This window comes from Scomber scombrus, chromosome 17 (assembly GCF_963691925.1).
Source record: "Scomber scombrus chromosome 17, fScoSco1.1, whole genome shotgun sequence".
NCBI classification, from domain to species: domain Eukaryota; kingdom Metazoa; phylum Chordata; class Actinopteri; order Scombriformes; family Scombridae; genus Scomber; species Scomber scombrus.
The window spans coordinates 25,662,272-25,688,193 of record NC_084986.1 but is presented as its reverse complement, the minus strand read 5'-3'; the positions used below and the strand labels follow the sequence as shown (position 1 = coordinate 25,688,193).

Here is a 25,922-nt window from a genome sequence, read left to right as displayed (position 1 = left end):
GTGAGGTTCAGTAATCCAAAAAGCTTACCCTTTTCCTCGCTGGGGTCTTTAAGAAAAGTGCTATAAATGATGGTGATTATAATCAAGATGATGATAATGATGTAAAGGTAATGGAAGTTGTACTGAAAGCAGCAGGCGCAGCTGCAGAACTGGTAGCAGTAATGACACACTGGTAAAACTTTCATTCTGTCTAGAACTAAGACCTAAAAAGAATGTTTTTAAAGTCTAACAGTGCAATAGGAGTGTTTCAGTTGGTCTCTAGCATAAAAATCAACTTCTTTTTAACAACGGTGTTGAAATTTATATCATGTATCAAGAACTAAAAGAATGTTTCTGTACTGAACCCAAGACAACAAACTTTTATTTCAGAAAAAGTTTGAAAAAAGTTGGTTTGGAAACTGCACTGGCAGATATATCACTTGTTTGAATAAAATATAACTATAATATATAATTATTTTTTAATTATCAATGGATTAAATTACCATGTGTAATGTGAAATGTGTTGCTCACAGTGACAAACCCACAGAATTATCACCCGACTGCAGCCCCCCCCCCCCCTGCGGTTCTACGTAGCATTTTAGCATCTATTAGCAGCAGTCTTCTTTGATTAATTACATATAATTGTATGTAGATGTAGTAGCAATAGTTAAAGGAGTATCTGAAGCAGCACTGGTAGTCATTTTAGTTATATTAGAGCATTAACAGTAGTCTTAACATTAGTAGTAAAATCAGAAGTGTTAGCAGTAGAGGTTAATTAGCCGTTGTTGGTGCTACAGCAGTGATAGCAGATGTTTTAGTAGTTATAGTAAATAATAGAGGATATTTAGACATTACAGTTCCAGCTCTTTCTACACAGAGCTGTTAAAGTTCAGCACCGTCATTTACCTTTGGGTATTGATGGATAAAAAAAATGTATATAAGTCTGTGTGTGCACTGTTTAGCAAATTTAAATGTGGTAGCACTTAATCCAGGCAGCCAGACACTTAAAATGAGTCATGCAAAGAGCCTGAGATAATTGTCGTGCATAAGACTGGTGTCAGAAGGTTACAGGTACACCCCTCTCCCTCTTAAGAGGCTTTCTGAATAGCTCTGTCATCAGGGAGAGTAAGTGCCTGCTTGCTCCGCTGGAAATGTTGGAAAATAATTGAAGTGAATTGTCATTCATAATCTTCATGATGCAGCTTTCCAGTGGCTGGGGGTAACGCCGGGATCTTCCACTGTTTGCACTGTAATTGAAATTTCGATCATGAGGTGTAAACATTCAGGAGCGTCCCCGTGAATATTCATCAGCCAGTCGAACGGCTCGGCGATATGCATGTGTGGGCGCATTGAGGATTGGCCATCCACTTATTGACATGTTCTTGTCTAAACAGCTCCGTCCCAGGTCAGCGAGGTCATCAGGGAGAAGGTGCAGCAGCGCAGCATCCAGCTCTCCTGGCAGGAGCCTCATCAACCCAACGGCGTCATCACAGAATATGAAATCAAGTACTACGAAAAAGTGAGTTTGACTCTCTATGAAACCCCCCCCTCCAATCTCTCAGCTCCACATTCACTTTTGCCAACTCCTCACTTTCGTATTCTATCTGCATGCCGCTGTGCGTGGAATTCACAAGATTCTGCAAGTACCTTCTTTGTCTCATAATTGCAATAATGAATGAGATGCTCATAAGATTTTAATCAGGCTGTAGTCCTTCACCGCCAACCCCACGCACATGTTAGCACACACACACAATCCGTGGCTGCTGCATTGCCAGAATTAGAAATCTGTTACTGTTATCTACCCCCACCCCCTTCTTCTTCCACATAGATTATGCCGCTGTTTCCTCATGTTTCAAGTCTGAACACATCAACAGCTTTTTTTTTTTTTACGGCGAGGTTTAATGGAGCGAATTTAACCCAGCAAATCAAAGGCAGGGTAGCAGAGCTCTGATGCCAGTCCCGCTGGCCGCAGCCTCTCGCACACACTGACGAATCAGTCTCCTGTGTCACGTACTGTGGCTGTGGTCTGCCCAGCTGTAAAAGTGGAAAATTGGAAACAACGACTACACCCCTAACAGACCTTGGCATTCCATTTGGGCTTTTGCCGAGCAAAACATTTACAGATCAACAACAAAGTACACAATGCGCGCTGCCTGTGCATCCAAATGGATTCTTTGAAGGAGAAGATATATTTGTGTTTATGTTCTCTGTCTGTGTGGCAGGCCTCCGTCGCCGCGTATAACCATTTCACTCGTAGGCAGAGATGAGAGATCTGTTTTATTCAACAATCTGTGTGAAGCATCATCAGAAAAAATGTTTAGCCACAATTAATGTCAGTCTTAAATAATGTAAATTCTCAAATAAAAGCTTAATAAAGACACTGCAGGTGGTAAAAAAAACTACCTGTGAATTCAACATAATGTACATTTCCACAGCAGTAATTCCATCAGCACAACAACAGAGTCATGACATACTCGCTAATTTTCTCTTCTTAAAAGGAAATACTGCTTTTAATGACTACTTACTTTCAATCGCTTCTACTGTCTTTCGTGTCACTGTTAAACTACTGTGTGTGAAACGCAACACTTACCCTGCTGACATTTTACATTTAAAGTTAAAAAAAAAGCCCTTTGAGAAATATATAAATATATATATATTCATTTTTCTTTGACAGAAGCTTAACAAGGATTTAGAAAAGCAATGAAAAGCCTATATCTGAGCATCTGTATTAGAATGAATCAAGATAAATGGAAAGATGAGAAAACAGGAATGAGTTTTACTTTTATATGATCAAATATACTTGAATATAAATCAAGGAACATCAGGAATAAAGGTCTGTCTCTAATATAACCTTATTTCAAAGACCTAGTTCTCTTCACATCTGCTATAAATAAAGGCCTTGGCCACTATTTAGCCTACATCCTGTAAGACATATACTGTAGATCAAATATTATATGTATATAAATGTCTACTAGATGTGCCTGTTTTCCTCTCAATTCAGCACATTTTGCATTGAATTGGATGACATAAGGTTAAAGCATATTCATTCCGTTTACAAAGCACAGGTAATTACATCCTCTGAACGAGATCTGCAGTATTTTCCAAGCAAAGACATACAACACTTCAATAGTACTCAATTATAAACTGGACTTCTACTCAGCAGTTTCCACTCAAATGGCTAAAAGAGCGATATTTTTTTTTTTCCTATACAGGATCAGAAGGACAGGATCTACTCCACGGTGAGGTCCAAGTCCACCTCAGCCACAGTGAACAACCTGAAGCCCAGCACGGCTTATGTGTTCCAGATCAGGGCCTTCACAGAGGCAGGATACGGCACCTTCGGCCCAAGATTAGAGATCACCACCAAGGAAGAGACCACAGGTAGAGTAACAGCAGACCCTTCTCAAGTGCTGCTACTGTAGTGCCTATGTACATTATATTTTACTGATAGCTTTGCTGCAAAACCATGGTTTATATTTATTTGGGAAAATGTGTGTGTTATTCTCATGTTCATCACTTACAGTCACTTTCATCATCCTTAAAATCAGTGTTTTTTATATTGATTTTATGTCAAGATTCATTCAGTGCAATTAGCTTATTTTACATATGTGATCCAAATCTTGCAAAAGAGAACATATTTAAAGGAAAAGTTGTGCCAAAAACTGTAAAAGCTCTCATGAAGTGGATATAAAGTCATCAGTTTACCAGGTGACCATGTAATAAAATGGATCTCGGATGAGACCCAAATGTGAGGATTATTTTAAGCTCATGTATTATTTAAGAGTCACCATTGTTAGCCACTGCAGCAGGAAAGTAGGATTCATATTTGGTGTCTATCCTCATGCTTTTCATTTAGGGTCAGAGTCGTTTTAAACTCTGTTCGATGATCTTTTGAATTAAAAGCCCACAAAGGCTGTTTTAGTTCCAGTTTGACCACAGCAGTATATCAGCACATCATTTTAGGAACACAGGCTTTCAAACTCCAAATTTATGCACAACCCGTTCATGTTTGCAGCTACTGTAGCAATAGCCCAGGGAAATTATTTGCTTTCAAGCAAAAGCAAAACATAAATTGCTTTGACTTTACGCTGACAAAACGTCATGGGAAAAATTACAAGGCGCAAGGACAAGCTAGTGTAGCGTCGTGAGGATAAACTCATTTAAATCTAATCGCTTCCGTTAGCTTAGCCCTGAGCGTCTCTGCGTGTTACCGTGAGTTTAGGTGAGGGACGGTGCTACAGAGGTGTTTGTGTTATGGATCATAATGAGTAGCATTATAAGGTATTGTTACACATGAGATTAGACCAGAAAGGTTCTCTGCCAACTTTTAGGCTTCCATGAACACAGTTACACCTGCTGATTTAGTGTTATTCAGATTTTGATGAAACTTACTAGTAACATATTCTTAATTTCAGTAATAACATTCCATTCCATTCCAATTTTTAATCAATTAATTAGTTAATTTAATCAAAGAGTACAGTCTAGACCTGCTCTATGCAGGGTTTACAAATGTAATAGGTTACAGATTACTAGTTACTCTATTTAAAATGTAATAGGTAATGTAACTATTTCAATGACTTCATCAAAGTGATAATATTATAAACAATATTGATTTCAAAGAATTAAAAACAGCAATATATGTATTCAGTAAGACTTAATTTGGGGTGAAACTCCACCAAATCTATATCAGATCTATAAAGCATTAGAAAATTCTTAATAAGATCAAATAAAATAAATAAAATAATTAATAATTAAAGTCATTATATTTCCATATAGGGTATTTAATATTATGTATATCTGTTCATTCTTTATATATCTTTTTGAAAGGAAATCATGATTTGTTTCCATTCATTTCTCTTTACTTACCATTCCTCCTGCCCACCCATCTGCGACCCCCCCCCCCCCCTCCCCCCACTTTACATTCCAACATTTCTGCATAAAAGGACACTCTAATTACTCATACCACATGCGGAGCGTGTCCTGTAACAAGGTTAGAAGTTTGCAGTCCAGTCAGAGCGTCCTTGAACCTACCAGCCTCCTCTGTGACAGCCTCGAGAGGAATGTAATATGACAGTTACGCTCTTACTTCCTCCCAAAATAGACAATTAGTTAGATATTCAAGCCCGGGAATGAGGAACAGCTGATCGAATGTCGCCACATTTTTCATCCCTGATAAAGCTCTTTACCCCTATCCCCTCCGTCCTCCTCCTCCTTCTCAGACAAGCCCCCCAAAAAACATAATCATTCTCTTTCTAAGTATTTATCCAGTGTAGATCCACTTGATTTAAAATGCATGAATCCCCCCCCCCTCCCCCCCCTTTCTCGTACAACACTGCCGTTGACTTTATAGGATGCTACGGCGAGCTATTCTTCAGAGCCGATCGGCAGTTTGTCGACGCAAAAACAGTCGGAGCACTGTGAGAGCTCTCTGAATGGGAAACAATCCAACCTGAATGTGTCTTTGTTTGAGACGAAGGGCATCGCCGTCGCCGTCTGGGACTATTAAGCCCACTTTCTGAAACAGTAGAGCCGTGTGTATAAGGACGGCTCAAAAATAGAAAGCGTCCCTCCCTCCCGCTCTCTCAGAGGGAAAGTAGAGGAGAGGAGGAGGGGGGAGGAAGAGGAGGGGTGGTTATCAATCCTCACACCGCTCATTGGGCTCAATTATGTCCTGCAGATTGTGGTGTTTGATGTGCTGAAGTTCATACTGAGCATTTCTTGTCTTTCTCTGTGTGTGTGTGTTTGTGTTCATGTGTGTGTGTGTTCCTTTCGTCAGCTGCGATCGTCTCCAGCGAGCAGAACCCCGTCATCATCATAGCGGTGGTGGCCGTGGCGGGGACCATCATCCTGGTGTTCATGGTGTTCGGCTTCATCATTGGGAGAAGGTACGCTCTCGCGGGCCCCATTGACTCTCCGCTCCTGTGAGTCTGCGCTTGTCAATTAGCCTTTCTGTCACTCACAGGTCTCCACGTCTGTGGAGTCGTCACACACGCGCACACGTGCACCCATCATCTTGTGGCATGCTGTGGTAATGGGTTGTGATGTGATCTTTTTTTTTTTTTTCTCCCTCCCTCCGCCCCCCGACAAATTTTTTAAGCTATTTTTGCAGAGCCATTATGAGACAAGTATTCCAGAGCGAGAAAGCTTTGGCTCTGCGTTCCTGTCTGTGTGTGTGTGTGTGTGTGTGTGAGAGAGAGTGTGTGAGTGTGTGTGAGGACACGATGAAGTATAGTGCTGCTTTTTTTTTTTTTTCTCCCCCCCACTATCATAAAGCACCCTGACCACTGTCATTATTACCATTCCCTCACATACTTCATCTGTGTTTTCATCTGCACGGATGGCACTTCATCAGAGCTCGCTGTTCATGGTGGTTTCATCAGAATTTGCCTCCCAGGGCGGGTGCACACACACACACACACACACACACACACACAGGATTGGCAGGTTTTGTGTCAAAAAATCTCATTCCTCTCTGAGTCATAATTCAGACAAAGCAGAATGTACAGACATCACACACATTCTGCCAGGATAGACGAAATAGAAGCATCCAAACATACATTTAAAAATCATGTAAATCTATATCTTATCTTACATTTTGCTTTACAAACATCACATTTTCTCTAGTTTCAAAAGTAATCTGGTTGATTCTTGTCTGTAGATCCATGTTGCATCATGAAATCTTATAGTGCAGATTCACCTAAATGTTATATTTGAATAATATATAAATATCCAGCTTTATAATACAACAACAGAATGCAGGAGCAACCCAGCCAGCATGTCCATGTGGGCCCCACATGGGTTAAATGTGGGCTACGTGGGTACTGAGTGGACATGGGCTTGAACTGGGCATATTTTGCGGGTCCCACATGGTTTCAGTAACATGGACCCAACATGTGAAGCCCATGTGGGCTGACTGTATGAGCCCCATAAGGGATGTAAGTGGGCTCAGCGGACATGGGCATAAACAGGGCCCCACATGTGTAACTCACCCATCTGGGCCCCACCTGAAACCCAGTCAGAACCCACATGAAGCCCATGTGGGAAAACAGAGGTGGAGCTACCATGGAAATTGCAGACAAACCTGCGTGGGACCCATATTGCAGCCCAAATTTAACCCTTATGGGGCCCACATGGACATGCTGGTTGGGAGCCCACAAATAGCAACACTGCATTTCCTGTTGACATCATAGGTGCTGTCGTGCCAAAACTCATGCTCAATTAACCCTTACATACTGTTCAGGGTTAAATTTGTCCATTTTTTTTACATCTAAAAGCTGTAAAAAATACTAATTTTTTGTCTAGTAGCCTGAAATTGAATGTGGCCCAGAACATACAAAAAAAAGTAATATTTCAACTTTTTAAAAACATTTTTGTAGTGTGTTTGAAGCATCCAAAATATCAAAAATCATCATACAAAAATGACCATAATATAGGTTTATTTATTTATAGTTTTCCCCATAAAAGCAAAAAAAAAACTTTTTCCTGCTCCCTGAAAGTTTCATTAAGGATGAATCATGTTTATCTGTGACTGATGATGTATTTATGAATTAATTGTGATTCAGAAGTTTGTTATAGAGACTAATTATGAGGACGGGTCAGAATATGAGCAGTGTGTGAGAGTTAAATGCTACTATAGATTTATGTTATTTCAACTTTTATGTTCCAGCACTATATTCAGGCAATCTTTAAGTTCTGCTTCACATTAGAGGCATATGCTAAAGAATGTTAACCTCACTATTTGATGTTTCAATCTCCCAGTCGACTCACATGTTGATGTACTCAGGCTTCTTTGACTATTTATCAAAGGACCAGACGCAGTATTTTTTAATGCAGCTGCTCAGTTTTTGTGCTCATGATTTAAGTTGGAGACTTTCTTGTTCATCTCAGCCTTGAAATAAAATAACTTCTACTTTAGAAACTCTGAGCACCTTCCTTGTTGCTATTTTATAAGACAAAGAGGAAAAACAGGACTTAATCCTTGAAAATCAGCTTTTTTTGTTGTTGTTGTACATTATCAATATTTCTTGAGGCTCAAAATGTTCTATTAACATGCTTCTTACATTTTCTGGAACATTCTCCTGAGCTGCTCTATATACAGACATTTGCCATCCAAATAATTTCAAATTGTGAAGGCCTCTTTTTTCAATGCTTTATTTATTGATTTTTTTAAAAATTTAAAACAAACACAACATATAACAGTCTCAGTAATAAGGGAATATTAAACAAGTTGAAAGTGAAAGTGTATCCACATCATTTAGAAATAATTATTCCCAAAATACTCCTAATGACCTATATAAGTACTAATATATATACAAAAAATACACGTGCACACCCACACCTACACTTACATTCACACATTTATAAATATATACATATACATTCAAATATATATAAATTCCGAAAGCCTCTTTTTTTCTTATTTTTCTTTTCTTAAAACCTTCCTAGAACAACTGATTGGTATTTTTGAGTTATATCCTCAAACCAACAGCTTGGGGTTCAAAGGGTTAAATATATACAGTATGAGCAGTGGAGACAAGTGTAATGTACAGTAAGTGCATGTCCATCACTTGTGAAATTCCACCTTCCCACGTTTTTTTTTTTTTTTTTCATTTCATACTCAAAGACCGACCTTGTTGCAGCAGCTCACCTGCTCGCGGGGGAACCTTCAACATGTTCATATCAACCAAATTAATATTACAAGACATGTTGAACGCTCCTTTACAGTGCATGCATTATTTGATATGTTACATGATTAGATACTCCAGCGAGGCTGTTGGGGTTCACAGGCTCGTGCTGCTCAGCTGGGTTTCTTAAGAGATTTGTCATGCGCGGCATTAGCTGCCGCATTAAAATTCTTGTAATTTAGGGCGTTTATTTCCTCCACACAATCAGTTGATTCTGCCACTCTCTTCCTCTCCCCCTCCTCCCCCTCGATTCAGGCACTGCGGGTACAGCAAAGCGGATCAGGAAGGAGATGAGGAGCTCTACTTCCAGTGTGAGTGCCCAAACCCACACACATACATACATAAATATATAAATATACGTCCACACACTTACACAGACGGTTTCCATCGCTGCATACTAAACACCAAGGGTGCCTTAAAACCCATTAGCACCCACAGGCATGACTGTTTTATCCCAGTTCATTTGATTTGAGTGGAAGCCGGGAACCGTCAGGCTAACATCTGCTACTGATTGCTTCGACTCAGGCTGCCGAGATGAAGAAGTCAGGCAGCTACAAACGCGTGAATGTGACAGCTGTCAGGGAGGGAGTCGAGGTTGACCCGTTGAGGAAGAGGAGCTCAGAAGCCAGCAGACAGTTTTAGCAAGCGACACACAGAGTCTCTGGTGTACCCACAAACACACACGCACAGTTTGCTTTGTCGTAGGTGCTGCTTCTAGATGCCTTCTATCAGTAAGAAGGGGTTTTTTTCTAACTCTGATACACCACCCCCTAATGATGCCCCTGGAGATCCAGCTGCAGACAGCTTCCCAGAGTGGAGCTGTAATGATCCGCACTGTAGGCATAGCGCTGATTTGGAAACAAAGGGTCAGGGGTGTCACAAAGTGTGCAGCTAAAGCAGAGGCAGAGCCGGTAAGCCCAGGTTGGCTTCTGCTAAGTATCTGACGGATCCACCTCAGCAGCTCACAGCTCCCACCTGATACAGAAAATTAAAAAGAAATAAGTTGGAGAAAACACAAACAAGTCTAATGCAGAGCTTAATGGAGTGATAGACTGCGCGGTATCAAATGACGAGAGGCTGCCAGGGCAACAGAAACCAGATAGCGCACATATTCAACAAGTTAACCCAATTTGTTTGCCAGGAAGTCTCGATAAGACATCCAGAGTCAGATCCGCTGACATCTCGGATGGACGAAGCAATTATGGGAGCAAGAGGAGGGAAATCTCAGTTGTCGGCGGAGCTCAATGCATTTGTTATATTTACGCTACCGGATTAGTTAACTCGCCTTTGCCTCCACACAGAGAATAAGCATCTCTGCAAGCCGGACTCACTCGTGTTGTTTCGGTGTGTTTATCCAATCTCATTAAATTTGAAATGTGACAGTTATATTGTTATCCCTGGAATATAAAATGCATCATGTAATAGCCCTTATGAGTGGTCTGTTCACTTCATAGCGCATAATACGGTAATTTGCTGCTAATTCGGAGCACCGTGCAAAACGATAACTCGCCACCACCCCCCCCCCCCCCCCCCCCCCCCTTACCACCCTCCTCCCATCTCTGGCCTTTTTCTTTTCTAACTCTATTTGTTTTTCTTATTTTCTACAAAACTGCTTCACCCTCTCACTTCATGGATATTCATGAAGTGCTCCCATATCATTGTTATTTGAGACGGAAACGGGCTCCAATTTTAAGAAAATCCCCAAACTGCCTGCCGGAGGCGCCGATATTTGTAATCAAGGCTGTAGGTTTGCTTTCAGAAGAGAGAGGGACACATGAAGTCAGAAGGTCGTTTTGGTTCCACACCCAAAAGAATGCAAAATATAATTTATGATGTCATTGATACACTGTTCATATGTATATTTAATGCTATGTATAAATAATCATATAAACCTTACATAATAATAGATGATGCCATTGTGCTGTCATTGGCTAGTATGCTCTCCATAATTACAGCAGCCTAACAAAATAATTAAAAATTCATTAATCTCATATTTCTTATACTGTTCTTATCTATGACTGAAGTTTAATTGGTGTCTCTTTTAGAGAATATGAAATGACATGCAAAGGAAGTACAGCTGGGTTTTTTTGTTTTTTTTTAAGCTCTGATAGTGTCTGCAGAGTACCTGTCAAGCCTTAAAATCCTCCACCAATCAGATGGGAGCACAGCCTGCATGTATATAGAGAGGTGAAACCCAGGGTGTTCAAATTATGGAAGCAAAAAAAGGCCAAAAGTATTAAAGTCTGAATGTTCAAAGTAAGAATTTTAATGTATAGAGTTGAAATGTTTGATTTTTTTTAACTTTCTTTTCATCTTTCTCTCTATACTTACGATTAACAAATAAAGACAGAATGTACAACTGTCCCATATACTGAAGTTCAATTTTCCATCCAGTCAAAAAAAAAAAGTTGCTGAAATTGAACTGATTAAACTTCCAAACTCAAAACTACCTTATGTAACTTTAATGGAAAAAAAATAGCATAATTCAAAATACATGAATCCAGATGGATGCTTTTCAAGGTAAAATAATCTCCCATATTTACATTTTTTAACATTCAGCCTTCTGTGTCTCAATACATAGAATTTATATTATTTTGGCCTTTCTTTGCTTTCATTAAAAGTAAACTTGCAAATAGCTGTAAGCACACAGATTTAATCAATAAGAACACTTTTTTAGCACGCTGTTCATATTTAAGAGAGTAACTGAAAATGTACAGAAAAACAGATTTATTTATCTGTAGATTTATCTTTAGAGGCAGATTTCGGTGAGGTAGTCTCAGCTGCAGGGAGGTGAAAGGTAACCGACAGCCTCATAAAAGCCTTCAAATCGTGGCTTCCCTTATTTTTTTATAATGAATTTTCCTGATGTGAAAAAAACCCTCTTTTTTGACACTCGGCCGCTTCTCTTCTGTTCAGCAATTCCCTCTGAATCACTGGTCTTAGTAATCGTTTGCCTGTCAAGCGCCCGCCGGCCGAGGGTGCGCAGTGTGCATATTTAATCGTAACAGTAATCCTCTTACCTTTCTACAGTTAAATTTCCAGGCACCAAAACGTACATTGACCCTGAAACCTACGAGGACCCGAACAGGGCTGTCCATCAATTTGCCAAGGAGCTGGATGCCTCCTGCATTAAAATCGAGCGGGTTATTGGAGCAGGTGAGCCCATCCTCTGTCTCTCAGCTTCTTTCTGTTTAGTCACTCCGTGCTCTCATATATCACGCTGACAGCCAAATATTTACACCTTGAGTAGGGACACAGCTTTATGCATTGTATATTGATGGCCCAATTGGAAAGAGGGGAAAAAGTTCATTGCAATTAATGTGTGGGCTGCTTCTCGTAGAGGCAGGCGCAATGATTCCCCCCCCCCCCCCCCCCACACACACACACACACACACAGCTGAAAAATTGCTGCCACATGGGTTTTTACAGAGGCGATCAATGACAGTATGCATCTCTAGCATGTCTTATTATAGGTCTCGGTTACACTCCCCTGAGTATAACAAGATGTCGCACTCCAATTTGTATTCCACCACCACACAGCTGCTTTGTCTCAAAATACACTAATAAATTTGTCATTGTGAAGTGCTTGATTTTTTTCTTTTTTTATAACACTCACTCACAAATGGTTTCCGGCACAGGAGAGTTTGGAGAGGTGTGCAGCGGTCGGCTCAAGCTGCCCGGAAAGAGGGACGTGTCGGTCGCCATCAAGACCTTAAAAGTGGGTTATACTGAGAAGCAAAGGCGGGATTTCCTGTGCGAAGCGAGCATCATGGGGCAGTTCGACCATCCCAACGTCGTCCATCTGGAGGGGGTCGTGACGAGAGGTAAAACTGTAAAGCGGGGGTGTTAAAATTCACTGAGGTCCAATTAGTGAAAACGTCCTCAAGTAAAGGTCCAGAACATCATAATGTCTGTGTTATTTTTCAGTAGCTTGAAGTAGCGTTGTAGTTCCATCAGCATCTGTGTCTAGTGGCTAGATTGTAGACTGTCACATAAATACAGTAAAATTCATTTATTAGTATTTACACTCAACTAGTGGGATTCAAAGAAATAATTAAATACATAAAATAAGAATAAAAAAACTAAAAGATAAATACATTCAAATAAAGATGGCATTTCAAAATAAAGTGCATTGCATAAAGCTTTTGATTGTGAATAAAGTGCTTAGTTTTAGAAAAATAAAAAAGAATCCCTTTTTACTTTTAAACTTAAAATTTAATTTCACATCTAATAACTGACAGTCGAGTCTCTCTGCATGTCCGAATGCACGGATTTGATTGGCTGATTAGCGTCACATGAGACGATTGGCTATGCACAGTGGTCTGTGAGTTTCTGAGGGCCGCTCCACTTTACCGTAATAGATGGAGAAGCTGCGCCTGTTAAAATAGAAACGCTCAGACAAAATTTCACAAACCTCAATATTTATTATTATTAGTGACCTCTGGTTTAGAGTTTGTTTAGCTTTGGCAGGTATAAGCGCAGCACTTAGAGTGACATCACATCTGATTAAATTAGCCACTCTCTCTCTGTTTAACATTTTCTCATTAAGACACTCTAATAAAAAGAGCAGATGGTAACTTTTAATTAAAAGCCAATAAAACAAACAGCTAAAAATAACTTGGAAGCATAGTTGTTTATTTATTGTGCGGAGGTTTCTAAGCAAATAACATTTAGAAATCAATTAATCATCTACTTTTGTGTCCACCTTTTTTCTTTTTCTCCAGGAAAGCCAGTGATGATTGTCATTGAGTACATGGAGAACGGCTCATTAGATGCTTTCCTCAGGGTGAGTATCACTTTCGATGTGCAGGAGGCATTTAAAAAAAAAAACAACTTTTCCTTCCCCTTTTCTAGAAAAGTCCCAGAGAGCAGGCAGTCTGCAGCAGGATCTGTGCATCGCATAAATATCATAAATCTTGTGCTAGAGCTGCTGCAGTGCTTTGCTCGTGACCTACATTTCCCTCATGGTCAGTGAAGACGACTGACCCGGCCCCTGTGTGTTTTCTATCTCTGTGTGTGTGCCGCTGTGTTTGTGCAGAAACACGACGGTCAGTTCACAGTCATCCAGTTGGTGGGGATGCTGCGGGGCATAGCGGCGGGAATGAGATATCTCTCCGATATGGGATACATCCATCGAGATCTGGCCGCACGAAACATCCTTGTCAACAGCAATCTCGTATGTAAAGTGTCTGACTTCGGCCTGTCAAGGGTGATAGACGACGATCCCGAGGCTGTCTACACAACAACTGTGAGTCAATTAAAGCACTCGTCTTTTTCTCTGCCCAGAATCCCCCTGTCTGAATTCTCTAATCAAGTCACAGCCGCTGCATGAAAATAGAGCAGAAGTACGGGTGCACGCCCATGCAGTCTGCACCATTTTCAATATGCAAAACAAGCACCACTTTCTAATAAAGCACACTTTATTAAGTTGTAACTAATAATCTTATCATGTGCTAATGCTTTATGGATCAGTTTTGAGCCACTTTGGGGTTTCCAAGTTGAATCCGAAGTGTTCAACAACATTTCTGACCTTTGTCGAGTGTCAAATTCATTCACAGCATGACAACTTATTTACACAAGAAGTCAGACTGCAACAACCAATCGAAAGAGGAGCAAAAACACAAACACCTGAGGCAGTTGCACCATCAATAATTAAGAAAATGGAACAATAATATGTGCCAAAATCCATACAATGTAAATGAAAAGTGGAAAAAATATGATTTTTAAAGAAAAAACAAATCATACAAAACAATAAATCCAGTGTACTAATGAAGACAAACACAATAGGAATCAATTACTATTAAAGAAATATGGAATGAGGTAAAGTCTCTTTATTGATGCCCCTACGGAGAAATTCATACACTGACACAATAGTAGCCTTGTAATGGTGAAAGTGATTAAATAAATAAATAATAATAATAATTAAATAAAATAAAAATAAATAAAATAAAATACTATGTACAATAAACATGATCTGTTTTAAATAATCTGCAATTATATAAATCTGCAATATGTATAAATTCCTGATACTATATACAAGTGTGTAATGTTCCTGGGATTACAAAGTAAAGTTCAGTGTTCCTGGGATTAAAAAAAAGTATTGCAGCTGCTATCAAGCCAATAAAAGTAAAATAAAAATGTTCTTTTCAATGAGTTATAACTGATCTATAAAGCATTAATAAAGTGTTAATCACATCTTATAAAGCCTGTATAGATAGTGCCTCATTAGAAAGTGGTGCAATATCTATACTTGTGTTTTTTGAAAAAGTTGTTATATATTTATTGTGTGTGTTCTGACCCTGTGTGTAACTGTAAAACTCTTAATTTATGTTTTAGGGGAAGATGCAGGATGTTATGAATATGATCTTTACTCCAGCCACTGACCTGCATTTTACTGAACAGGGTGGCAAAATACCCGTCCGATGGACCGCACCGGAAGCCATCCAGTATCGTAAATTCACCTCGGCCAGCGACGTGTGGAGTTATGGCATTGTCATGTGGGAGGTCATGTCCTATGGGGAACGGCCTTACTGGGACATGTCCAACCAAGATGTGAGTTACTATGTGTGATATGAAGTCATTGCATTGAGATATGATAGATATTTACACATATTGACTTTGCCATTTGTTATCATGACACACATTGTCACTAATTTTCATTTAAACTCATATTCTCTTTGGTGGCTTTGCTACAGCACATATGGCAATTAGCATATTTAATAATTTAATATTTAATAATTTATCAAGCAGCAATGCCCAACATAGTTTTGCTGCTTTTATCTCTTTTATGTTGCTGTAAATTCGATATATTTTTATTTTAGTTGAACAAAAGAACTTAAAAAGTCATATGAGTTCATTACAACGGGCTCAGTAAACTTGTCATGTGCAACTTTTTTTTACCAATTTTTTTATTCACTTCAAAACTATAAATGATTGCTTATAAATAAACACAAAGCATAGGGAGAGTAGTGAATTACTATGTCAGTAACTAGCATCTAAAAGAGGTTATGAATTATGAGAATGCAAGATTTTTCCCAGATTCATCCCTACAGTAATTATCCCTAATGAAGTCATCCCACTAACACACATAAAATCAAAGACAAAAAAAAAAAAATCCCAGTTTGTGGTTCTTCTTTGAGAAGCCTCGTGAGAAGCGCTCGATGGGGACGGTAACCTTGGGCTTAATTAGTTCAAGACGTCTCTCTGCCACGCACTTTGAATCTGTTTGAAGGAGAAACAGTCATGAAATGGGACGTGCATAAAAATGGAACCCTGAGAAACGCAGATTCGATGCTTTTAATAATATAAACAACAGAAGTGGAAAGCATTTGTCATGCCGAATGGTTTCGATTCAGACATCTTTAAAACTTTATAATAACTTATGGTTAAAAGCAATTACACAGCAACCGACTCTTGTTCCGTTTGCTTTGCGCTCGTTGCTTTTTTTAGACGTAGAAGTCAAAATATGTATGTAGATGAGCTCTGATGTTAAAGGGGAATTCCGCTTTACCATTTTACGCATTGTGATCAATTTGCTCGTCATGGTTAGTGCTGCTAAACCCCATGATCACAGTTGAATAACGCTCTGTGGAGGAGCCTTTAAAGTGAGAAAATAGCTGATGATGTCAAAGTGATGTCATAGAATGTCTTTAGCCACTTAAAATACAGCTCTGAATAGGTCAAATAAAGTAAAAAAGAAACACCCCAGCCAGCATGACCATGTGGGCCACGTAAGGGTTAAATTTGGACTGCAATTATGGGTCCCAAGTGGATTTGTCTGCAGTTTCCATGGTGGCCCCAACTATGTTTGCCCATATGGGCTTCAAGTGGGTTCTGACTGGGTTTCAGGTAGGTCCTAACTGGGTGAGATCCATATAGGCCCCATACGATTGCCCATATCGAAGTGGGATCAGAATGGACCTTAGATGGGGCCCATTTAGCCAGCCCACTTGTGCTTCACATGTGGGCCCATGTTTCTGAAACAATATGGGGCCCATACAATTTGCCCTGTTTATGCTCATGTCCGCTTAGCCCACTTACATGTCTTATCAGGCTTCACGTGGGGGGTCCATGTTACTGAAACCATGTGGGACCTACAACATTTGCCCAGCTCAACTCTATTTCTTGCTGAGATCCAATCAGAGACTGGATAAGACAAATGTGATGTCTAAAACCATGATTCATAACCAAGACTATCATTTTTGTGCCTTACCATCAAGTTAATTATCAGAGCTGATGTCTGACATCGCCCACACTTTTCTCCTTCAAAGAACATCCTCACTTTTTCAAAGTCCTGCACTTCTTTTTTTCTTTTTTTTTTTTACAAATGTCACAAATTACCCTAATGACTCACTCACCCGCAGTTTTCTGAGTGCTGTCGCCTGCTTTCTTGCCAACTCCGACCGAGGGAGTCCAACTGCGCCACACCACTTGAAGCTGTTCCTTATTGTCGGACACTTGACACATTTTGATTGATAGTGGAAGGCAAGTGAGTTCTGGCCTGAAGATTCCTATACAGGGCCCGGAGTTTAGCAAGCAAAGCATCAAACATGATTAAGATTCTCTGGCGCTCTTTAAAGCAGAGGCCAGCTGATTGAACGATCAGATGTTAGAAATGCTAAACAAGTCGGCTGGGCGTTAAAACGGCGTACGTGGCGCTCTGACTGTCCGCTGCTTGACAGACATCAATGTCAGAAATTGTTGCGCTTTGTCAAGACGTCAGCAAACATCCTCCGGGGATGCAGGAGGAACATTATTTGCATTTTTCCCAACGGTTCTACTGTTTTGACACCTTTTCCCTCCATGACTCATTCTTGTCTGAGCGGCCCTGACAGGAATAGCTGATGAATATATGCAGAATTGTACATAGCTGCTTATCCTCACAATAAAGGAAGGGAGAGTTAGTGGCTCAAATCAAAGTGCCCGCTGCGCCTACTGTTCTCACAGCATCGACTTTTAATGAACTCCGTGCTAAACTGCATGCGTGATGCAGAGTGACAATAGATCAGGTTTAGAGGCTCTGTAGAGATCTCTTCTATTATTCATCAGAGCTGTATACATATAGCGCTTTTGTTTAGACATATGAAGATTGCTCTCACTGTGGCAAATAAGAAACAACATATCTACAATGTAAGCAGAAATCCGACCCTGTAGTGCGTAAAATGTTATCTGTGAAATCTTGAAATCAATTCTAAAAACTCACAGCGAGCCAGTGAAGAGGGATACGGATGGATGTAACATGATCCCATCTCCTCAAAAGTTGGTTAAAAGCTTCGCTGCAGCGCTTAGCACTTAGTGACGGCAGGAGACCGGCGATAGGAGAATAGCGATAATCAAGTCAAGGCAAAACATAAGCGTGTGTAACCTTTTCAGGATCTATATATTATAGAAGAGGTCTGATTTTTTTTTTCTTTTTTCTTTTGGTGATGTGCCTGAGCTGAATAAATAACTCAAGCTTTTTAACGGGGCCCATCCGAGGAAGGTTTATTCCTTCATTACACGCTGAATCTCATTAATGTTGATTTGTGGGAACATTTTGTGCTGATGTAGGAATGTGGTGACTCGACAGAGTTCATGGTGCATCCACCCAAGTCATCAGTCTGTTCTTCAAAAGTCATGGTTGGGTCAGTTTAGATTAATATTCACTTTTATATACAAGTGGTTTCAATAACTAGGATAAACTGGGATTTTGTTTGAAACTTCTCCTTTTGGACCTTTTTGTACTGTTAAGCCATCATTTGTCATTGTGTCTATTAGGGCTCGACCAATAATGGATTTTTGGGGCTGATGCCAATACTCAATATATTGGCTCATATATACTTCTAGAATATATACATGAATACACATTTTTTACAATGATCAATCAAATGTGACAAATATATGTAATGAAGACATGGTTACAGGTTAGGAATAAACCTTATTGTGGCATCAGAAAACAAAAAGAGTAAACTTCATTGATAATTTTAATAATTAAGAAAAAGGATCATTTTATATATAAAATGCTGCTTATATATCTTTAAAAATGTTGACACATATTGGACAACATATACGCCAATACCAATATATATATCCGTGATCGGCCAATATCAGTGGACTGATATATCTGTCGGGATATAGTGTCTATAGGTCTTAGCAATGGAACTGGTGAGTTAAATGTATGTAATGTAAATGTATAACATAACTCAAACAATATTGCACTTAGATCACGTTGGATGAATGGTTTATAAATCATGGTTAAGATATTCAGACTTAGCTGCTAATATACAGCAAGCTCCAAAAGTACTGGATCCTACACTTCCCATGATGCAACTCTCTGGTTAGACCTTCTCAGTCTTGTAAACACCCACATCTTCCAAACTTGTCAACTCCAGTTTGAAATCCAGGCTTTCTGTAATCAGTTTGTAGTTTCTAACCCTTCATCGGACAAACGTGACTTCACAGGCTGAGAAAATTGACCTGGAAAGGGAAAATCAGTGGAATACCCCTTTAAAACTGTATTTTTCAGACAGTGCTTTGTGTAGAAAGGCTTCCCCTATAGCACAGGCAAAGACAAGCCTCATTTCTGTAGTAAAAAGTTGTTAGATATGAGATACTAAATAACTGAGTGGAATATTGGTATGTATGATGAAATGGGATATAATGAGAAACCCGTCGCTTCACAATTAGTGCTCAGAGCTCATCGGCTGCTTTGAATTTCCGCTTTGAGTCCTCATGTTCCCATTTGCTCTAACAAAATTGGCACACAACCATCAAATCTAGTTAGGCCCGAAAGTCCTTGATGCACGACATCTGCTGTAGGTACCCATGAAATGATTAAGCTCCAACACTGCTCACAAAGTTGGTGATTAAAGGATGAAAGGGTCATGAAGAGCAGGAGATTATTCACTTTGTCAGTAAGAGTTAGAGCTAGGGTGACACTAATGGTTAGGGGTTCAGGTTGGGGGTTTTCCCCCTCAAACTTACCCTAACAATGACAGTAGTGTTGAGGTATTTATTTAGATGTGTCTGTTGAATCTAATGTGTGTAAGAAGTGATTTGTAGATCAACCACAGCAGTTGTTTTACTCTTATTTCAAGATCTCATTAAAACATGTGCTTATTATACATTGTATCCACAGCAAGCTACTGGTTTTGTTTGCTGTTGCTTAGCAACATGAGATAAAGTGGCAGAGGTGAGCTGCAGCATTGTTTCTTCATTTAATGCTGCAATGATTTCCCCAGTATTACACTATACCACAACTGTTGCATAAAAGTAGTGTTAAACCTGGAGTGTGGCGACTACAGTGTTCAAACCCACTGAACATGTAATTACATCACTTCTGATTTTCTAATAGCAAGCGTAACCACACAAAGACTAGGACTATAAGCTATTGCACAATGCCACAACATTGTGCCACTTAGATGAATTATATAAGATAAGCATCATGTATCCAACAATATAGCAAAGTGTGAGATTAACAAATGTTAGCTTCATTTATACAGTGAACTATCATTACATTCACAATCCCTCAGCCAAGAACACAATTGGCTGCACCAGAAGGTCCCATTTCAAAATTTACCACTACCATCAAAAAGCAAAATTTATACATAGAGCACATTAATATGACTTACATAGACTACAAGAGCAATATAAAGTACATACCAGAGCATCACAGTGCAAAATCGGTGGTGCTTGGTCTTGAACAATGAAATCATTGAATTGTAAACCAAAGTGTTTGTCAGCTCCTTTCCAAATGAAAGAAGTGACTAACTGTTCAGTCGGCCTGTGAGCATCGTGGCACTGTTACTTGTTTTGATCTGTTTCACAATGGAAAACAAGTGCTTAACTATGTAGCATGTGATAAGAAGAGCAGCCACCTTCCTTCCACTCTTAGATTATAACTCATTTATTCTTCCTCCAACTGCTCTCGCTAGTATTTTTGGCCAATACCAAACAAAAAAAACCTGAGTCAAGAGATGATGCTGTGACAGAGCGGTGTCAGCTGTGACACATCACGGTAGTCACTTCAGCATCACAGCCTGTCAGAGAGTGTGACAATCTTTCACAGGTCAAAAGTTACATCAATCACAGATGGGTTCATATGTGGGCGCTGGGCGGGGCTGCTGGTTCCACCAGATGTTATGATGATGTTGGATGTGCCAGCTTGAAATTTACATGGCACAAGTACATCTGGGCACACCTCTGGCTATGCAGGTGAACTGTGAGACTAAATGGTTAGAGGTAATAATAAAGGACACTAGTAAAGAGTTAGAGGTTGGGGTTAGGATCAATTTTACACTAAAAGCTTATACTAAAGGTTATAGTCATTGTTGGGGTAAGGATCAGGTTTATACTAAGAGGTTATGATTATAGTTGGGGTTAGGTTTATACTAAAAGGTTACAATAAAAGGTCATGGTCATAGTCGGGGTTAGTGATAGGTTGATACTCAATTCTGACACTAATGACTCAATCTGTTTTATATTCTCCAGGTCATTAAGGCTATAGAGGAGGGCTACCGTCTTCCAGCCCCCATGGACTGTCCTCCAGGCTTGCACCAGCTGATGTTGGACTGCTGGCAGAAAGACAGGGCTGAACGTCCCAAATTCGATCAGATAGTCGGCATCCTCGATAAGATGATCCGCAATCCCAACACATTGAAAACACCAGTGGGAACATGTACAAGGTGAGGAATATAAAACCCCCCCCCGAATGAATCCTTTTAAAATTTGGCGTCATGCAATAAAGAAGTTTTACTTTTATTTTAGCACATTAGTGGATGATCCAAAGTGTCCAGAGGATGATTTAGCCTCTGTAGTTCACAGATGAAAGATAAATCCCGGGGGATCGATACCCCAAAGCAGCTTCCTTGGCTTTATGGTCAATAGCAGGGCTTTTAAATCAATCTCTATAATGAGTTCCTGGTACTTTAAAGTGCAGTGGGAACTCCAGACCTACCTCTGACGTTTATCAAATGAATTCTATTTGCAGTCAGAACATACTTTGCCAGGTTGAGATTGAGACCCAAAGGTTACAAGTGGTTAAAAAGCACTTTATTATACGGGGACTGTATGGGGGTGAATGTATTCAGATTGAAAAGATATCGACAAAAATATTTTTCAGAAGCAGAAAGCTGACATGCTGCATCTGTTTGTGAATTTCATATTGATTGAAGCCTCCAATCAGCTAGATTTTCCCCCCTCGCACAATTTACTGCACTGCTGGATGCCTCTGGTCGCCGCTTTGTCTCGTCTCCTGCTTGATTGTGTTTTTTAGCGGAACGTTTCCTTTTCACATAAGACATAAACAACTCTCTGTGCTCATCCTGCAGACCAATTAGTCCACTGTTAGATCAGAGCACACCAGACTTCACTGCTTTCCGCTCAGTGGGAGAGTGGCTGGAAGCCATCAAGATGGAGCGATACAGAGACAACTTCACAGCGGCTGGCTACAGTTCCTTGGAGTCTGTGGCCAGAATGTCAATCGAGTAAGTAGATATGAAGCCTTGAAGGAGTTAAGCATCAGTAGAGGACATTAATACCAGCCACATTTAGACTGTGATCTCACCTACATTTCCCTCCTTCCTTCCGAACCAATCCACTTTGTAATATTTTGCATTCAGATAGAGTTTTGGTGTCATGAGATTTAAAAGTTAACGTAACTTTGGATTATTGTGGCCTGGGCCTTTATTTATCTCAATTGCAAAGAGAACAAGGCCTTTATTAGAAACAGTCTTTTTTAGAAACATGCCTATATAACTGAATGTCCCTGTTTCATTACTATACTTACACTAAATACATCATATTTTGTAAGAAGCCTTGTTGAATTCAGCATAATGTACATCTCCACAGTACTAATTCCATCTGTATGGCAATATAGCCATGTCATCCTCATCACTCTGCTGATTTGAGTCTTTTATTATAATAGACATACTGTTTTACATTCACTTATTTCCTATTGGCTGAATCAGCACAAATTTCTATTATGTCCTCGGGGCATTGACAGTAGAGCACAGCCCTGAAATAAGTTTTCTAAACACACATTTTCCAACAAAGAGATGTGATGGATCTATTTTACCAGCCTGCATGGCAATTAGCAGCTAGATAGCATTGGCTAGCATCATTAGCATAGCTGTACCGTACTGTGTGTAGCCTATAGACTGTATAAAAATAAAGTGTAGCCACAGTGTTTCCATGCAGGGCTGGTGACAGGTGTATTTATGGTGTTTGTGTGCTCTGAAAAACATCACAGAGTAGATATAAACTCACACAGCTGTTAGCTGACCGTTAGCCTAGCATGCTACTCCTATGTGAACACATGGCTGACACATGTTTACAGACATTTCCAGATCAAATCAGATGAAAGAGCATTATTAGAATAGTTTTATTATAATTAAATCAAACATCCCAAGTTATGAGTGGAAAGTGTTCTTACAACTGCATTAATAACCTTTTTCTTTTGACTCAAACATTGCTGAACATCATGTGATGTGACTTCAGAACACTATCAACATATTACTTAGACCACTATAGAAAATTGCACGTGACCTTTAAATTCTAGGAATTGACATTATAGACACTACCACTGACTAACCCTGTAACAAATTGGCCACAATTTCACAAATTGACCACACACGCTCCAGTCATATACAAGCTTTTGACCTATTCTTGTTTTATACAGTGCTAAGCTACTGTTAATGAAGCTCAAGATTTTAAAGGGCACGCTACCTCCTGTTCAGCTCTCTATGTGAAACATCTGCAAGAATATTGAGTTATCTGCCTTTTAAAAAACAACAAAATAGAAAAGATCAGTACGTCTGTTAAAAGATGAAACTCAGCAGCGGAGTGGCGAGTGCTATAGCGTCTCCCATAATTCCATATCAAGCATTCTCATATAGCGACTTTCCATATGAATGTTCTTGAACTCGTTTGAACTCTTTTTGCTGTTTATTGCATTCTTACTAGCTGAGAGCAGCTGAATATGAGCATCGGCCCAGACTGTGGTTTACCCTGAAGTTGTTACGCTAAGCTTCCAATGACCATCAGATGTCAGCATCCATCTCCATATCCCCATAAAATTCTGGAGAGTTCAAATAAACTTTCCAAACATACTTACCAATAAAAAAGCGACACTTCAGATGATACTTTTTTATACATCGTCCTTGAAATTGACCATGTGAAATTTATTATTGAGATTCATAAACAAGACCGCTGTTTTTTTTGGATGCCTTTTCCGACTTCTCACTCACAATAATGAAAAACCCGCGGCTGTAAATCTCACTTGTTTTGCCCCCCCCCATACTGTGTTGGCGGTGCATTGATGGATGTGTTGTCCTGTCTCGCAGGGACGTGATGAGCTTGGGGATCACGCTGGTGGGACATCAGAAAAAGATCATGAGCAGCATACAGACTATGAGAGCCCAGATGCTGCATCTTCACGGCACAGGTGTTCAGGTGTGATGGACTGCGACGGGCCGCCTCGGACAGGGCGGAAAAAAAACAACGGAGAAAAAAAGCAGGACTTATCTGGGAGCAGCGCCTGGGACGGAACCCGGGATAACCGTCAAAGTAAACGGACATCTGTTATGTCTGACTCTTCCGGCTGTGTCTGGAGTGAAATCATTCCTTTGTTCCTCAGTGAAGGATTGTGGTCCGCCTCTTTTGAAAAGGGCGCTAAAGAGAGGAAAAGGGCAAAAAACAACAACAACAAAAAAAAGAGAAACTACCTGGACGAGATGACTTACTTTTCTTTCTTTTTTTTCTCCTTTTTTAGAAGCGCTTACGAACTCAACCACATATCAAAAATGGCGCACTTGAAGGAGTTTCTGTTTTATAATGAATGATTTAAGTGCACACAAATAGGATTTTCTTTATAAAGAACAAAAATACTAATTGTCTACTTGCAGTGTTTTTTCAGTCACTTGTTTCTTTTCTAATTTGTCAATTTTTTTTTGGCGTGTGTGTCTGTCGCAGTGACATGTGGCAAATACAAGAGTTCTTTTTTTCTTTCTTTCTATATTTGGACTTGACAACAGGGTAAACTCTCCTTTATCCAAAACGCAGAGGGAACTTTTTTTTCCGGCGCAGAATCAAAGGTACTTTTTTTTTTTTTTTTTTCGTAAATTGTGCTGAGACTCGCTGGACTGTGTGAACCGTTTGCAGTGACTCGTATTTTTCTTCATGTGCTGTTGAAGTGAAATCCTCACACACACACACACGCTTACCGGAGTGGGTTTTTGACGTGGTTTCAACCTTTCCTATTTTTTGTTTTTTTTTAAATTCAGGAGTTTTATTTTGAAAGAGTGCAACACTGAGGAGACGCAGGAGGCGACTTGTTCTACAAATCACCAGTCTTTTATATCAGAGTAGCAATATCCTTTTGTCTTAGTGTTCACAACAGGAAATGGTTTTAAGTTTCAGAGCAATGATGTGGTTACTGAGTAGAATGTTGAAAAGATTGTATTGAAGCCTCCGCAAATGGTTTTGCCATCATTTCGCCTAAAATGTTGCACACAGTGTTTGTTTTGGTGCATCGCTCAGCTGCAAATACAAATTTTTAAGGGTGAGAGGTGGAAGCTGGAGACGTTTTACTGCCTTAAAATATGTCAGATGTTAAGTATCGCCGCTATTTTTAGGCACTTGAATGGCAACGCTGTTCTGCGGTTCATTATGAGGGTGGGCGACCGGGACAAGCTCCCTGTGTTTTATTTTAATTTTATTCTTGTTTTCCTTTGTAGTTTGATGTCTTTTTATGTAGAACTTGAACAGGTGAAATCAAGGCGCAAAGGTACACGGTTTAATGCCACGAGTGAGTCAGAGAGGAAGAGGTGGACTAAACAGAGCAATAATTACCAGGTAGAAATGGTCCTCACTTGAGATTTTTTTAAAGGCGCTAGGTGTTTGTTTGCGCCGTGCTGAGATGAACCCTTTGGAAAGATTCAGTCACTGCCAGAAAGTAAAAGGAATGTACCCGTTTGACATGAATACGCTTTTGGAAAGCGGTGCCAAGTCGTCAAATGAAATCGTCATTTGAGCGCGCGGCTCGCAGAGATCGTCCGAAATGCTCGAAAGGTGCCAATTAGCCATGCTGACATCATCTTCTGACACCACCCAGATATCAAAGAGTCCCCATTTTCTGGGCGTGGGTATGAAAAATGCAGGACCAAACAAATCAGGCCACAGTGAAGATCCTACAGCGCACCGTTGCTGCCTACCGCACACTGTAGGCAGCAATGCACCGCTCCCCTTGTTTATTCACGCTTCTCCACCTTTCATCACCTCACA

At 39.9% G+C, this 25,922-nt stretch overlaps 1 protein-coding gene across 9 annotated transcripts in view; it reads left to right on the top strand.

The window, feature by feature from the left end:
• epha7 (eph receptor A7) overlaps positions 1 to 24,098 on the top strand; it is a 90,191-nt gene extending 66,093 nt beyond the window's left edge. The window contains exons 4-16 of one of the 9 annotated variants that reach the window (XM_062437623.1): positions 1,374 to 1,498; positions 3,192 to 3,360; positions 5,756 to 5,864; positions 8,919 to 8,972; positions 9,580 to 9,584; positions 11,706 to 11,819; positions 12,302 to 12,487; positions 13,388 to 13,449; positions 13,702 to 13,911; positions 15,066 to 15,215; positions 21,132 to 21,325; positions 21,971 to 22,126; positions 23,984 to 24,098. In XM_062437623.1, the coding sequence (XP_062293607.1) occupies positions 1,374 to 1,498; positions 3,192 to 3,360; positions 5,756 to 5,864; positions 8,919 to 8,972; positions 9,580 to 9,584; positions 11,706 to 11,819; positions 12,302 to 12,487; positions 13,388 to 13,449; positions 13,702 to 13,911; positions 15,066 to 15,215; positions 21,132 to 21,325; positions 21,971 to 22,126; positions 23,984 to 24,098 (1,649 nt within the window). Of the gene's footprint in view, positions 1 to 1,373; positions 1,499 to 3,191; positions 3,366 to 5,119; positions 5,130 to 5,750; positions 5,901 to 8,918; positions 8,975 to 9,579; positions 9,585 to 11,693; positions 11,820 to 12,301; positions 12,488 to 13,387; positions 13,450 to 13,701; positions 13,916 to 14,999; positions 15,216 to 21,131; positions 21,326 to 21,970; positions 22,127 to 23,983 lie in introns of all 9 variants that reach the window. The other 8 variants (XM_062437619.1, XM_062437622.1, XM_062437620.1 and 5 more) reach the window with 8 other exon arrangements.
• Positions 24,099 to 25,922: the final 1,824 nt, after the last annotated feature.